This window comes from Hypomesus transpacificus, chromosome 20, assembly GCF_021917145.1.
Source record: "Hypomesus transpacificus isolate Combined female chromosome 20, fHypTra1, whole genome shotgun sequence".
Classification (NCBI taxonomy): Eukaryota; Metazoa; Chordata; class Actinopteri; order Osmeriformes; family Osmeridae; genus Hypomesus; species Hypomesus transpacificus.
The window spans coordinates 3,932,511-3,948,305 of NC_061079.1; the positions used below are offsets into that span (position 1 = coordinate 3,932,511).

General features: G+C 41.2%; 2 protein-coding genes across 5 annotated transcripts; both read right to left on the reverse strand.

Moving 5' to 3' along the window:
- Positions 1–490: 490 nt before the first annotated feature.
- Positions 491–8,945, reverse strand: LOC124482587 (cytokine receptor common subunit gamma-like). 4 transcript variants are annotated; one of them, XM_047042990.1, is made up of 9 exons: positions 8,471–8,945; positions 7,418–7,457; positions 6,136–6,306; positions 5,671–5,840; positions 5,379–5,515; positions 5,009–5,168; positions 4,701–4,821; positions 4,196–4,286; positions 491–3,874 (listed from the first exon to the last, which is right to left on the reverse strand). In XM_047042990.1, exons 1-9 carry the CDS (start codon positions 8,532–8,534, stop codon positions 3,620–3,622), a joined length of 1,209 nt encoding a protein of 402 aa, XP_046898946.1. In that variant the 5' UTR covers positions 8,535–8,945; the 3' UTR covers positions 491–3,619. The 4 variants fall into 4 exon arrangements, with proteins under 4 accessions (XP_046898946.1, XP_046898949.1, XP_046898948.1 ...); XM_047042993.1 differs by having other exon boundaries at positions 6,136–6,214; positions 8,471–8,938; XM_047042992.1 differs by lacking the exon at positions 7,418–7,457 and having other exon boundaries at positions 6,136–6,214; positions 8,471–8,935.
- A 1,999-nt stretch (positions 8,946–10,944) lies between these two features.
- Positions 10,945–15,424, reverse strand: LOC124482588 (cytokine receptor common subunit gamma-like). The gene is made up of 8 exons (XM_047042994.1): positions 14,990–15,424; positions 14,047–14,125; positions 13,572–13,741; positions 13,233–13,366; positions 12,861–13,020; positions 12,553–12,673; positions 11,999–12,089; positions 10,945–11,625 (listed from the first exon to the last, which is right to left on the reverse strand). Exons 1-8 carry the CDS (start codon positions 15,051–15,053, stop codon positions 11,344–11,346), a joined length of 1,101 nt encoding a protein of 366 aa, XP_046898950.1. The 5' UTR covers positions 15,054–15,424; the 3' UTR covers positions 10,945–11,343.
- Positions 15,425–15,795: the final 371 nt, after the last annotated feature.

Below are 15,795 nucleotides of genomic sequence, written 5' to 3' on the forward strand. Positions count from 1 at the left end.
TCCCCAAATGACCACTTCCGTTTACTGCAAATCTGCTTAGATTGGGTAATTTCTATCACAGGAAACCAACCTAGAGTTTTTACTAGCTCAGAGGTGACCAGAAAAAGCCCAAATGGATGAAAGCATATTCAAAATTATTGTAAATGTAGCCGAATTAATCCTTCAACAGACACGTTATTTAAAACCTGATCGTGTTCGTAGTTGAGGGTTTGCACCAAGAGCAGTCACACAGTCTCCTCAATTCCACCTTTCTGAAGTGTAATTACACCTACATGACCTGTTTTCTGATAAAGCTGATAAACACATCTGAAGCGCTTGACTGAATTCATGTAATCTACTCTACTCCATGGACTGCAGATAATGGACAGTCTTGACTCTCTTGTAGCAGATGGTTTTGTGCTTTAGTAGCCTATTCCACACATATCTCTGTTAGGCCAAACTAATTAATTAACTTTGCCTGTTGCTGGTGTTTCCAGTAAATCACTAGTTGTGGTTTTTTCATACATGGCTTTGTTTATTAATCAGTCAATGCGTCTTTTTGTTGCACAAAGTCAATGAACATAATGGAACAGGAAACGTAGGAAAACTTAGCATCCTAAATAAAGTCATACAAAATTATAACTAAGACTCGTGTAGATTGTCTCTAGAAAAAATATTCAATGTAAAAAATATCTGAAAACGTGAAGCCACTGGGCAGTTGAACATGAATAGGGGGAGAGATGGAGTCCTCAGGAGAGTGAAAAGAGGAGAGGGGGGAAGAGGCTAAGCGAGGGATGAGAGGAAAGGGGAGGGGAGGAAAGGTAGGATAAGACAACAGGCTCATTAAGATGTTCAGCGTGAGGTCACATTTTGAGGCAGGCCAAAATGGCAGGTGTGATGGCCGTGTAATGTACTGCTCCATGAGTCAAATTAATTATATATGTTTAATGTTACTCTGAAATGTACAACCCTAATTCCCTAAAAGTTGGGACGTTGTGTAAATAAAATAAAAAAACAGAATACAATGATTTACAGATCTCATAAACCCATTATGTTATTCACAATAGAACATTTAAATGTCAAATGTTTAAACTGATGAAATGTAACATTTAAAGGAAGGAAAAAAATAATGAATTTGAATTTGATGGCAGCAACACGTCTCAAAACAGTTGGGACGGGGGCAAGAAAAGGCTGGAAAAAGTATGTGTTACTAACTAAGTTTATTTGCAAACAGGTCAGTAACATGATTGGGTGTAAAAAAACTACTTCTGCGAAAACCTGCATCTATGGAACCATTTCAGAATAATGTTCCTCATTGTAAAATTGGGAAGACTTTGAATATATCATCATCTACAGTACATAATATAATACAATTATTCAGAGAATCTGGAGAAATCTCTATGTGTAAGGGACAAGGGGGAACATAAATTCTGCATGCCTGTGACCTTCAGGCACTCAGACGGCACTGCATAAAAAACAGGCATGATTCTGTAATGGAAATCATTGCATGGGCTCAAAAACACCCTCCAGAACTCATTGTCTTTGAACAGTTTGCTGTGCCATCCACAAATGCAGGTTACAAATGCAGCTTTATCATGCAAAAAAGAAGCCACATGTGAACATGATCCAGAATCACTGCCATTTTCTCTGGGCTAAAGCTCATTTAAAATGGACTGCCAAAGTGGGAAAACTGTTCTGTGGTCAGACAAAATGAAATGTGAAATTATTTTTGGAAACCTTGCACACTGCGTACTCCAGACTAAAGAGGAGAGGGACCAACTGGCTTGTTATCGGAGCTCTGTTCAAAAACCTGCTTTTCTAAAGGTATGGGGGTGCATTAGTGCCTAGTGGTCAGCTTGCACATCTGGAAAGGCAACATCAATGCTGAAAGGTATATACAGGTTTTAGAGCAACATTGCATTTGCTTGCATCCAGGCATCATCTTTTTCAGGGAAGGCCTTGCATATTTTAGGAAGACAATGTTAAACCACATCCTGCATCTGTTACAATTGCATGACTTCTTAATAGAAGAGGACGGGTGCTGACTTGGCCTGCCTGCAGTGCAGACCTTTCACCAATTAAAACTATTTGGTGGATCATGAAACAAAAAATATGTAATATATATTACAAAGAAGATCCAGGATGGTTGAGCAGCAAGAATCCTGTATCAGACACAAAAGGGACAACAGTCCTCTACCACAACTACAGAAACTGGTTTCCTCAGTTCCCAGACAGATACAGACTGTTGTTAAAATAAGAGCGGATGCTACACAGTGGTGAACATGGCCTTGTTCCAACTTTTTTGAGACGTGTTGCTGCCATCAAATTCAAAATTACCTTTTTTTTTTCCTTAAAATTGTACATTTTATCAGTTTAAACATTTGACATGTTGTATGTGTTCTAATGTGAATAACAATGGGTTTATAAGATTTGTTAATCATTTACACTTTTGAAATATTGTGACCTCTGACTTACATTAGTGAGACAGGCCTTTCCTCGTCGCACCTTACAAAGAACCAACTCATGGCTATGCAGGCTTAAGAAAACAGCATAATGACAGTTTATCAATGATACAATATATATAATTCACTCATTCTCTCCTGGACATAACCAAGGGTTATGCTGATGAAAGTAATTTAGCAAGGTATAGATCAAACATTGTTTATAATATTCAGAACATTTCAAACAGTATAAAAGTAATCATTATCTTTAATTAGCAAGCTTTTCTCCTGTCTGGCCCCCCAATGGTGGAACCAGCTCCCCACCTCCATCAGGGACACTGACTGTCTCCTCACCTTCAAGAGAAGGCTCAAGACACACTTGTTCCGGGAGTACAAAGGCACTTAGGAATGTTTGGCTGGACCTGATGTCAGTTTCCTCCAGGATCACAATGACTCTTATTTGAGAGACTTGTTGCTCTTGTTGGTTAGTTGTAACGGTTTAAATTCTTGTACTCGCTGAGAAATTTTGTTTTAGTACAGGTACACTCTTGCACTTCGAGTTTCATGGTGTTTAATTTTAACTTGTTTAACTGCATGCTCTTATGGTTCTCCCCTTTAGCACTTGTGAAATTGGTTTTTCACAATGTATGCTTCATGTTTTGGCTGCTTGCAATGTTTGGGGCTATCTCGTTGTTATGATCAGTGACCTATGCTCTTTTGTAAAGCTCTCTCATGGACGTCGCTTTGGATAAAAGCGTCTGCTAAATGCATAAATGTAAATTATTGTTAACTGATCAGTGGTTTAAGGACAAACTACTTCATTTGCTGCACATTCCTTTGAGTGGTTACAAATTCTGTATTTTCTGACAATACGTAGCTGGGCACTGTTACTGATGTGATTATCTGATAAACTGAAAGAGAATATCACTGTTACGACTGATGTGTTTAACTTGTGATAAAGAAACCACTGGACAAAAACAGGAAACCACATTTGACTGCGTGTGAAGAATGGTGACGTTTTTCAGTAAACACCTAGAAATATGTTTGTCTCTGATCTTCAGCAATACAATTATAAAAAATTAATAACACTTGGCAATAACTGTGGCAAAGTAAATACATTGTAATTGGTGGTGTTTAAATGAAGGAGACCAGATTAGGAGGCAATCTGGAACAAACAAATGAGATGCACCCAGGTGTTCCTAAAGACCTGCCTGTTCCTCTCCAGACGTGATGGGAAGACTGGAGGTGCTGGTGGACGACGAACCGGAGTTGGACAGGCAGTTGGACTGGTCAGTGGAGATGGAGACAGAGCAGTCGGATTGGTCGATGGTTATTGGGGCAGAGCTCTCTGATTGGTTGGCTGACTGAGTGGTGTACTCGCGGACAGAGCAGGCGCGCTCACTGAAGTTGGGTTTGAACCCCTCCTTCAGCTCCTTAGAGATGTGGAGCCATTCCTGAGAAAAGGTAGAAGGAGATACAAGTGTGTGCGATCTTCAAGTTGGATATGTGTGTGGATGTGACAATGTGTGCGTGAGAATGTGTGTGTTTGTGGATGTGTGTTGGAAGAACTGTGCATGAGAATCTGTGTGAGGATGTGTGTGTGCGCAAGAATGTATGTGAAGATGTGTGTGTTGGAAGAACTGTGTGAGGATGAGTGTGGGTTTGCGAGTGTATGTCTGGGAGAATGTGTGTATGGCTGTGTATGGGTGAAGATGTGTGTGTGTCTGTAAGAATGTATGTAGTGATATGTGTGTAAGCATGTCTGTGTATTTTACCTCCACATTGCCATTGTGGGTGTCCAGCAGCTCCGCCAGGATGGGGTTCTTGGCCGGGTTGGGAACCATGGGAACGAGGATAACTTTAAGCCTGGGGGACAAAGGCATAGGTGTTAGACATGTCACAGTTAGACAGACAGGTCCCAGTTAGACAACACAGGTACAGGTCAGACCTACCGGTATCCGTAAATCACACATATGATTAATGAAATTCCAAAAACCATTTCTGTGAATTGTAAAACAATGATTTTGAAGAAGTCAAAAGACAGTCACAGACACTTACACAAACACCATACACATCAGGGATAGGGGTAGTGTGTACCAGTGTAGGTGTACCAGTACAGGAATAGTGTGTACTAGTGTAGGGGTATTGTGTATTTCCTAGGGGATAATGTGTACTGGTAAGGGAATAGTGTGTACAAGTGTAGGGGTAGTGTGTACTAGTTAGGGGGTAGTGTGTACTAGTAAGGGGGTAGTGTGTACTAGTAAGGGGGTAGTGTGCTACCTCTCATTGTGGAGCAAAAGCATAACCAGCAGCAGGAGGGTGAGGGCGGCCATCACAGCCAGCAGGGGAGTCCACACAGTCACGGCAACGCCAGGCAGCCCTTTGACCTTAAGGTTGGGTACTAACCAGGGGGAGGTAGAAAGGGAACATGAGGGTGGAGCGTAGAACTGAACAAGGTATGAACTGGCCTGAGCTGGCCTCAAATGGTGTATTCTAACGGCAGTCAGGTGAAAGCAGGTCGCAATTAGCAATCAAAGCAGTGTTAAGATGAAACACAGTGTCTTGGAGCATACAAACATGGTGTATACCTATGATTGGACCCCAAGAGATTGCCTGGCTCCACTCACTCCAAAACTTAGACTCATAACAGGTATCTGACACTCGCGTCCTCACTTGAAAAACATAGCGGAGGCTTTGGGAGGGCAGGGGGACACTGAAGTCATGCTTCCCGTTGTCACAGTTGAAACTCTGAGAATGAGGAGCGGGACGGAAAGGGGGGGCAAACACGAAAAAAGAGATATTAATTGATCCACCTCCCTCCTTGAGCCCTTCTGCCTGCCCGTCTCCCTCCTACTCCCATCCCCACTCTCCCCTTACCACCCTTCTCCCCTTGTACCCCCCCACACTCTCCCCTTTCCCCCCACGTTGCCCTCCCCTACTCCCTCATCTACCTCCTACCTTCCATTCACTGTTGTTGTTCTTGTGCCAAACTTCACTTTCAAGGCAGTGGTAGTTCCTGGAGTTGTTCCAGTACAGCCACAGCTCATGTCCATCAATGTTCTTTACTGTCAGGTTGGTTGGAGGATTCATTTTCACTGGAAAATGTAGATTGACAAATTAAACCCTAACCCTAAATGAATCTGAAACGTCCACAAGAGATCTTGTGCTTTGAAGACATTAAATAACATGTCTCAAACAAACAAAAAACCACCCTCATTATTACAAATAAAGTGTGCAAATAAAGACATACCTCTGGCTTTGAGGTCATGTATCTTCACAGTTGAGCAGTTTTCGTGGGTGAGGTTGGTGGAAAAACTCTTGAATCTGTCACGAATGTCCAGGTAGGCCTCACTGCAGCCAATAACCAGGCCCTGCTCCAGGACATAACTGGAGCATTCACGATATTGGTCAGACTTATATCTGAGGGGCAGAAAGCAGACCATAGTCAGATACAAATTAAATGAGCGAGAGAACCGACATGGAAACGTTGATAGATTTAACACACACAAACTGAGAGAAATTAATGGATTGACATTTTGCTCATTTAGATCCTAATCACTTGATGGCCTTGTTTATATTATCAATTATCATCATAATATTGCTGTATTCTTAGTGTTCTCAAAAAGTTCTCTCTGGCCTTTGTAACCCTGACAGATGTTGCAGCAGACCTGAACCATTTCCGTGAACACAAACACACACAGATAACAGAACTAACCGGCTGTAGAAGGTATAGTTGACCTGGCCTCTCCAAGTGCATTCGACCGAGTCCAGGTTCAGGATCAAACAGCTCACCTCTATAACAGCAGCACAACTCCATGATGCAACACTGAGCCCAGTCATGAGAAGCAGGATAGACTCCCCCATCAGATAAGACGAACCACAGATACTGAGATGCATTTGAGTCCTTTAGAACCTAACCCTTGCATATGGAGTTAGATTAGTTTCATAATTCAAACAAACGCAACACGATTCAAACAAACTTAACACGATCCAAACAAACGTAACACGATTCATACAAACATAACATGATTCAAACAAACGTAACACGATTCAAACAAACGTAACACGATTCAAACAAACGTAACACGATTCACAAATGTATTTCGTGATTCACAAATGTAACATGATTCACAAATAAATGACCCTATTACATTCGTTTGCAACCTGACAAACACAAGTTACAAATCCCTGCATTTGGTGGTGTGAATCCCTGCATTCGTTGGTGTGGATTTTTTTGACTTTCCTGACGCGGTTAGATTCACAAATGCATTTTTTCTAAAAGATATCATCTGCAGCCTACCTCTGCATCACATTAACGTGTCTATGTGGTCTTCAACAACCTGCCATAATGACGGACATCGTCTCCTTCAGATCACGAGCAATGTCGTCTGGTAGCATGTAGGTGAAATGTTGCTTATTAATCTTATTAAACCGATGATTATACGTGATTGAATATTGTTGAGAATGGCAGGATTCATGTTTAGTCATTTTCTGTGTTTCCTTGGCTAACGCAGAGCCCGTCTACCCATATTAGACATTCTCTGGTGATTGGCTAAAATTGGAGACATCTGATAGGCTGCAGAGGATATCTTTTAGAAAAAATGCATTTGTGAATCTAAGCGCGTCAGGAAAGTTCTAAAAATCCACACCAACGAATGCAAGGATTCACACCAACGAATGCAGGGATTCACACCAACGAATGCAGGGATTTGTAACTTGTGTTTGTCAGGTTGCAAACGAATGTAATAGGGTAATTTATTTGTGAATCGCGTTACATTTGTGAATCACAAAATACATTTGTGACTCGTGTTACGTTTGTTTGAATCGTGTTACGTTTGTTTGAATCGTGTTACGTTTGTTTGTTTGAATCGTGTTATGTTTGTATGAATCGTGTTACGTTTGTATGAATCGTGTTACGTTTGTTTGGATCGCGTTAAGTTTGTTTAAATCGTGTTAAGTTTGTTTGTTTGAATTATGAAACTAGTATAACTCCATACTTGCGACTTTCCCCGGGGAATCGATCTGAGGCTGGTTCACCTTGGCCAGAATATGATATCAGGAACATTTCACGGTGTGTGGAGGGGTAGGACCCAAACGCAGGAGAGTCGGCAGGGGTTGCAAACAAAAAGGGGTTTATTCTCAAAATGGGAACCACACAAGGTACACACAAGGACAAAGGGTAATGCCAAGACAAAGACTGGACACAAAACAGGAACCTAAATACACAGAAACAAACAAGACACAGGTGGACACAATGAAACTAACGCGAGAACTGAACGAGACATAGGTGAAGACAATGACAGGGAAACAATAGGACAGGGCAAAACCAAAAACAACAGGGGGGCACGGCTGTGGCCGTGACAGAACATATTCCTTTAGCAGACGCTTTTGTCCAAATGTATGTACAGTGGGGGATTTGAACCTGTGACCTCTTGATCTGCGTACAGTCACACTGGTTTGTTTAGAATGTCTATTTTGGAGTACTACGCAACCCTTTAAAGTTTTGCCTTAAAATGTTCTACCATTGACTTATACGTGTGCCCTATAGTGCAGGCTGCTGTGACCAACGGAAACTCCAATGTTAGTTGAGTAAATAGAGGAGAAACTTGCTGTCTCAAAATGGAGTTCAGGCAATTGGATGTATTTCTGCCTATCAAATCACCTTTTTAAATGACAAATAAACCTTGAAGCTTGAATTATTTTAGTGACTCAAGCTCCGATAATATTACTATTATCTATAAAAAGTGAAAACTGAGATTCAGTGAATTTCTTAGGGTTAGTTATTTAAAATGATCGTACTCAAACTCTTTTTAATCCTCCACATATTTTTAACTCACAAACGATATTGAATTAAATAAAATCGTATTCTCGTTTTTCTTTAAAAAAAAAGAATTAGTTAAGGAGGAAGTCAAACACTAAGAGCACATTGTCCGGAAGTGCTCCTTTGTTCATAGAGAACAAAGGCCTTAAATATAGTATTACAGTTTAAATATTATATTGTTACGTTATTAAGTTCCACATGTAACATCATTTGTATAGATGTGTCTTACCTGGACAGATGGTGGACTCATGTCCACTGAGATGGATGAGGAGAAACAAGGCAACCAGCATCATGGTTAACAGACTACTGACAAGTCTTTACCAACTCACTGGTTATCTGCTGTGTGCCTGTGTGTGTGTGTGTGTGTGATGTGTATTTGTGTACGAGTGTGTGAGAGCGCATGTGTGTGAGAGCGTGTGAGGGTGAAGTTTCGTTTCCTGAAGATTTGAAACCACACAGGATCTACGCAGCAAATAAAAACTTCTTCTGCAGTTATCTTATCGACTGCAGATAACAAAAACACAACCTATACTTTAGATAAACAAAGTAACATCAAACATTTACATGTATGATGAGCCTTCATAGTCCAAATGTAGTCCATGAGACTCGTGCATTTTAACCAATGCTCATGCTCTCACCAACCCCTTGTATTTCTCACGCTAATAATTAAAGGTTCACTTGTCCCCCATATACAATGAATGGACGAGGCGCATGCATACAAAGGTAAGTTTTCTGCAAAGTTGAGTTCCCCCCAGAGCTCCCCCCGCCTTCCCCCCCCAGGATTTTTGTACCCAAACATTAATAGGTATCTAATGGTAATCTCAAGACAAATATAGTAAATAGTTCAGTGTTTTCTGTTTCTCATCTCACATTCACTTTACGCTAAACACAATGTGCTTTTGTTACTCAATAGATTACAATACTAAGCATCTGCATTTAAACATATTCTACCAGGTATTATTGCCAAAACAAGAGAGAGTTCAATTGTATTGCTGTCAAACACTTTCTTGCAATATGGAATCAGAATCAGAATTCGGTTCATTCGCAATGTAGGCCTATGTTACACAAACACGGAATTTACTGTGGCAGGAAGGTGCAAACAGTAAACATATGCAGATCTTAAACTAAGCAAAAGTACAATAGTTTAACTATTCTAAGAACTAAACAATCTAAAAAAATACATATAAGAATAAGAATATGAATGATCAGCATGAGCAGCAAGGGCAAAGCAGTGGGAGTGGGCAAAATAGTGCAAATGAGATAATGAGATAAAGGTGGCTTGCGCGTAGTGCAATAGGTGTCGGACGGACTTATAATAGATAATGGTTAAATGTCAGTGGGAGTCTTTTTGTAGAGGCCAGTAGCAGATGGAAAGAAACTATTCTTATGGTGTGAGGTTTTGGTCCTAAATGAGTGAAGCCTAGTTCAGGTATGGCACTCGGGTAGCGAGCCTCATTACGCTCATTAACTACACCTGTGTGAGCCTGCTTCAAGCCAATTGCGCCACGTACGATAAGATGGCATTTCAATGCCACACGGATACTCCTACATTCACTCCCAATTGTGCTGCTGCTACCTCCACCATTCCCATCTTCCCTGTGTTGTCTGTAGTAGGTTACTACCCATCACGGGGGATTATTTCTCGATTAGCTTCCTGCCTCATATTCTATGTATGTTGCTCGCTAATAGAAGCAGGGAGTGCTTCCCCTATATACACCCACTCCAACAAAGTCAAACCTATGTCCATGTTTATGGTTATCAATACATGCTCAAATCAATCACGTAAGTGTCTTGACTAAACTATAATGCAAATTAGTTCTATACATGTTTTATATTTTTAAGTTTCTTAAAAATGATCAAACACTGCAAGTCCCCATTCACTTTATAGTGAGGGAAGAACAAGTGAAACTATGGATTGAAGTGAACCAAGATATGGTCGGTCAGTTTTGTACATCACACACATATACAATCACACACACACGTATACAGCAGTACAATATGGCACAAAATATCCAACACCATCTGAGAGTTTGAGTGGAGCTATGCATTAAAAGATATAAAAACCGATAACCACTAAACAATATCTTCTGGATGGCAAAACATTGAGGAAAGCAATTTGGTGAAATCCGTTTTTTATTTCTAACTAATTAAATTATAAATATAGCTGCAAGCAGCAATGGCGGATTCCTCCTTCAAAATGGCAAAATGTTGTCAAATTGACATAATAGATAATTATACTGGGATTAACCAGAAGACTTGAAACTGTAATTTGTCATAATAATATTTTTTTTTGTTTATACCTCTGACTAGATTAGATCCCACCACCCTTCGCACATAAGCACTGTGTCTCATCCTACTAAGCCATTCACAAATTTAGATATTAGATTGTTCAGTTTTTGTATCAGAAAATAAGAAATTTCTCCAATGGCAAGCATTGTCAGATTTGGTTAAAGTTTGAACAGCTGTAATTTAGTCCTGTTTATATATGGGACATAAAAACGGGACAACGGGGTGATCGTAGTGCTTTAAAAAGGTTCCTGACGGAGAAATCATAAATATTTTTCAGACTGATTGTAAAATGTGTGTTTTAAAAACAATGACATGGGTCCTCTATGATTTGTTGTTTTGTTAGCTAAAACTGTCGATTTGGGCTCTGATCCTCATCAATACAATCATAGAAACCTAATAACACTTGACAATAACTGTGGCAAAGTCAATAAATTGTAATTGGTGGTGTTTACGTGAAGGACACCAGATTAGGAAGCAATCTGAAACAAACAAATGAGATGCACCCCAGGTGTTTCTAAAGACATTTACAGTTATGCATTTAGCAGACGTTTTTGTGACTTCCAAGAGAGAGCTTTACAAAAGTGCATAGGTCACTGATCATAACAACGAGATAGCCCCAAACATTGCGAGCAGCCAAAACAAGAAGCATACATTGTGAAAACCAAATAAGTGCCAAAGGGAAGAACCATAAGAGCATGCAGTTAAACAAGTTACAATTCAATAACGTGAAACTCAAAAAGTGCAAGTGTACCCGTAGAAAACTGTCAACAGTAAAAATATTTCAGTGAGTACAAGAATTTAAATCCGTTACAACTAACCAACCAGTGCAACAAGTCTCTCAGTAAGACCTGCCCGTTCCTCTACAGACGTGATGGGAAGACTGGAGGTGCTGGTGGACGACAAACCGGAGTTGGACAGGCAGTCGGACTGGTCAGTGGAGATGGAGACAGAGCAGTCGGATTGGTCGATGGTTACTGTGGCAGAGCTCTCTGATTGGTTGGCTGACTGAGTGGTGTACTCGCGGACAGAGCAGGTGCGATCACTGAAGTTGGGTTTGAACCCCTCCTTCAGCTCCTTAGAGATGTGGAGCCATTCCTGAGAAAAGGTAGAAGGAGATCCACAATAAAAGTGTGTGAGATCTTCATGTTGGATATGTGTGTGGATGTGACGATGTGTGTGTGAGTATGTGTGTGTGTGTTGGAAGAACTGGGTATGAGGATCTGTGTGTGTGTGCAAGAATGTATGTGAAGATGTGTATGTTGGAAAAACTGTGTGTGAGGATGACTGTGTCTGCGAGGATGTGCGTTTGGGAGAATGTGTGTATTACTGTGTATGGGTAAGGACATTCCCCCCCGAGGCAAGTAGGGTGAAGTGCCTTGCCCAAGCACACAACATCATTTGGCAACGTCACTTGAACCGGCAACCTTCTGATTAATAGCCCGATTCCCTGTGTGTGTGTGAATTTTACCTCCACATTGCCGTTGTGGGTGTCCAGCAGCTCCGCCAGGATGGGGTTCTTGGCCGGGTTGGGAACCATGGGAACGAGGATAACTTTAAGCCTGGTGGACAAAGGCATAGGTGTCAGACATGTCACAGTTAGACAGACAGGTCCCAGTTAGACAACACAGGTACAGGTCAGACCTACCGGTATCCGTAAATCACACAAATGATTAAAGAAATTCAATAACAAAATAACATTTCTGTGAATTGTAGGATAATGATTTTGAAGAAGTCAAAAGACAGTCCTAGACACTTACACACAACACCATACACATGAGGGATAGGGGTAGTTTGTACCAGTGTAGGTGTACTAGTACAAGGATAGTGTGAACTAGTGTAGGGGTAATGTTTACTTCCTAGGGGGAAATGTGTACTAGTAAGGGGGTAGTGTGTACTAGTTAGGGGGTAGTGTGTATTAGTGTAGGAGTAATGTGTACTTGTTAGGGGGTAATGTGTACTAGTAAGGCGGTAGTGTGTACTAGTAAGGGGGTAGTGTGTACTAGTGTAGGGGTAGTGTGCTACCTCTCATTGTGGAGCAAAAGCATAACCAGCAGCAGAAGGGTGAGGGTGGCCATCACAGCCAGCAGGGGAGTCCACACCGTCACGGCAACGCCAGGCAGCCCTTCGACCTTAAGGTTGGGTACTGCCCAGGGGGAGGTAGAAACGGAACATGAGGGTGGAGCGTAGAACTGAACAAGGTATGAACTGGCCTGAGCTGGCCTCAAATGGTGTGTTATAGCAGCACTCAGGTGAAAGCAGGTCGCAATTAGCAATCAAAGCAATGTTAAGATGAAACACAGTGGCTGGGAGCATACAAACATGGTGTATACCTATGATTGGTCCCCAAGAGATTGCCTGGCTCCACTCACTCCAAAACTTAGACTCATAACAGCTATCTGACACTCGCGTCCTCACTTGAAAAACATAGCGGAGGCTTTGGGAGGGCAAGGAGACACTGAAGTCATGCATCTCGTTGTTATGGATGAAACTCTGAGGATGAGGAGCGGGACGGAAAGGGGAGGGAAACACAAGAAGAAAGAGATATTAATTGATCCACCTCCCTCCTTGAGCCCTTCTGCCTACCTGTCTCCCTCCTACTCCCACCCCCACTCTCCCCTTACCACCCTTCTCCCCTTTTACCCCCCCACACTCTCCCCTTTCCCCCCACGTCGCCCTCCCCTACTCCCTCATCTACCTCCTACCTTCCATTCACTGTTGTTGTTCTTGTGCCAAACTTCGCTTTCCAGGCAGGGGTGGTTATTGGAGTTGTTCCAGTACAGCCACAGCTCCTTTCCATATATCTTTACTGTCAGGTTGGTTGGAGGATTCATTTTCACTGGAAAATATAGATTGACAAATTAAACCCTAATCCAAAATTTATTATAAACCCTAGTTGAACCATATCTCTAAATAAAGACTGGTTAAGTTGAACTGAAATGTCCACAAGAGATCTTGTGCTTTGATGAAATTAAATAACATGTCTTAAACAAACAAAAAAACACCCTCATTATCACAAATAAAGTGTGCAAATAAAGACATACCACTGGCTTTGAGATCATGTATCTTCACAGTTGAGCAGTTTTCGTGGGTGAGGTTGGTGGAAAAACTCTTGAATTTGTCAGCATTTTCCAGATAGGCCTCACTGCAGCCAATAACCAGGCCCTGCTCCAGGACATAACTGGAGCATTCACGATATTGGTCAGACTTATATCTGAGGGGCAGAAAGCAGTCAGATACAAATTAAATTAGTGAGAGAACCGACATGGAAACATTGAAAGATTTAACACACAAACTGAGAGAAATTAATGGATTGACATTTTGCACATTTAGCACATTTAGATCCTAATCACTTGATGGCCTTGTTTATATGATCAATTATTCATAATATTGCTGTATTCTTAGTGTTCTCAAACATTTTCTCTGGCCCTCGTACCCCAGTCAGATGTTGCAGCAGACCAGAACCATTTTTGTGAACACTGCCAACACAAACACACACACACAGATAACAGAACTAACCGGCTGTAGAAGGTATAGTTGACCTGGCCTCTCCAAGTGCATTCGACCGAGTCCAGGTTCACGATCAAACAGCTCACCTCTGTAACAGCAGCACAACTCCATGATCCAACACTGAGCCCAGTCATGAGAAGCAGGATAGACTCCCCCATCATATAAGACGAACCACAGACACTGAGATGTATTTGAGTCCTTTAGAGCCTAACCCTCGCGACTTTCCCTGGGGAATCTATCTGAGGCTGGTTCACACTGGCCAGAATATGATATCGGAAACATATTCCTTTAGCAGACACTTTTGTCCAAAGGGATGTACAGTGGGGGATTTGAACCTGTGACCTCTTGATCTGCGTACAGTCACACCGTTATGTTTAGAATGTCTATTTTGGAGTACTACGCAACCCTTTAAAGTTTTGCCTTAAAATGTTCTACCATTGACTTATACGTGTGCCCTACAGTGCAGGCTGCTGTGACCAACGGAAACTCCAATGTTAGTTGAGTAAATAGAGGAGAAACTTGCTGTCTCAAAATGGAGTTCAGGCAATTATTGGATGTGTTGCTGCCTATCAAATCATCTTTTTAAATGGCGAATAAAACTTGAAGCTTGAACTATTTTCCGATAATAGTACTATTATCTGTAAAAAGTGAAAACTGAGATTCAGTGAATTCTTCGGGTTAGTTATTTAAAATGATTGTGCTCAAACTATTTTTAATCCTCCACATATTTTGAATTCACAAACGATATTGTATTAAATAAATCTGTATTCTCGTTTTTCTTAAAAAAAAAAGAATAAGTTAAGGAGGAAGTCAAACACTAAGAGCACATTGTCCGGAAGTGCTCCTTTGTTCATAGAGACCAAAGGCCTTAAATATAGTATTACAGTTTAAATATTATATTGTTACGTTATTAAGTTCCACGTGTAACATCATTTGTATAGATGTGTCTTACCTGGACAGATGGTGGACTCATGTCCACTGAGATGGATGAGGAGAAACAAGGCAACCAGCATCATGGTTAACAGACTACTGACAAGTCTTTACCAACTCACTGGTTATCTGTTGTGTGCCTGTTTGTGTGTGTGTGATGTGTATTCGTGTATGAGTGTGTGAGAGCGTGTGAGGGTGAAGTTTCGTTTCCTGAAGATATAAAACCACACAGGATCTACGCAGCAGCTTCTTCAGTTGTCCTAGACTGCAGATAACAATAACACAACTTATACTTTGGATAAACAAAGTGGCATCCAACATTTACTTATAGCAAAGCCTATATCTATATCAGTCTATGAAGCCTTTATTAGCCTTCGTAGACATGGAAATACAGCTACAAATTGATACACACACAGATACACACATCACACACACACGTACACATCCCCACAAATGCCCTTTCTTTTATCCGTAGAGCCGGAAAGTTGCCTCAACGAATCAGATTTCTAGTGAACGGCGGATGATGCATATTTGTCTTCCTGTGTGTGCGTTCATCGTGTGTTAGTGTGTTTAGCTTTGTGCCCGAGTTTAGCTGTGTTTTGTCTCGTGTGTTTTCCGTGTATGAGCGTGTTTAGACTGTGTATGTGTATTCATTGATAATAATGTTTACTTGTGTATTATGTGTTTACTCGTAATACACAGCAGTTTTCTCAAATCCCCCAGTATCACAGCTCAATGTTGCCCACAAACCTTATTCTTTCAATCCATGAAAGATTGAAGGTGTGCATTTGAAGATGTTTGGACAGGTCCTAGGCAGGGTGTACATAT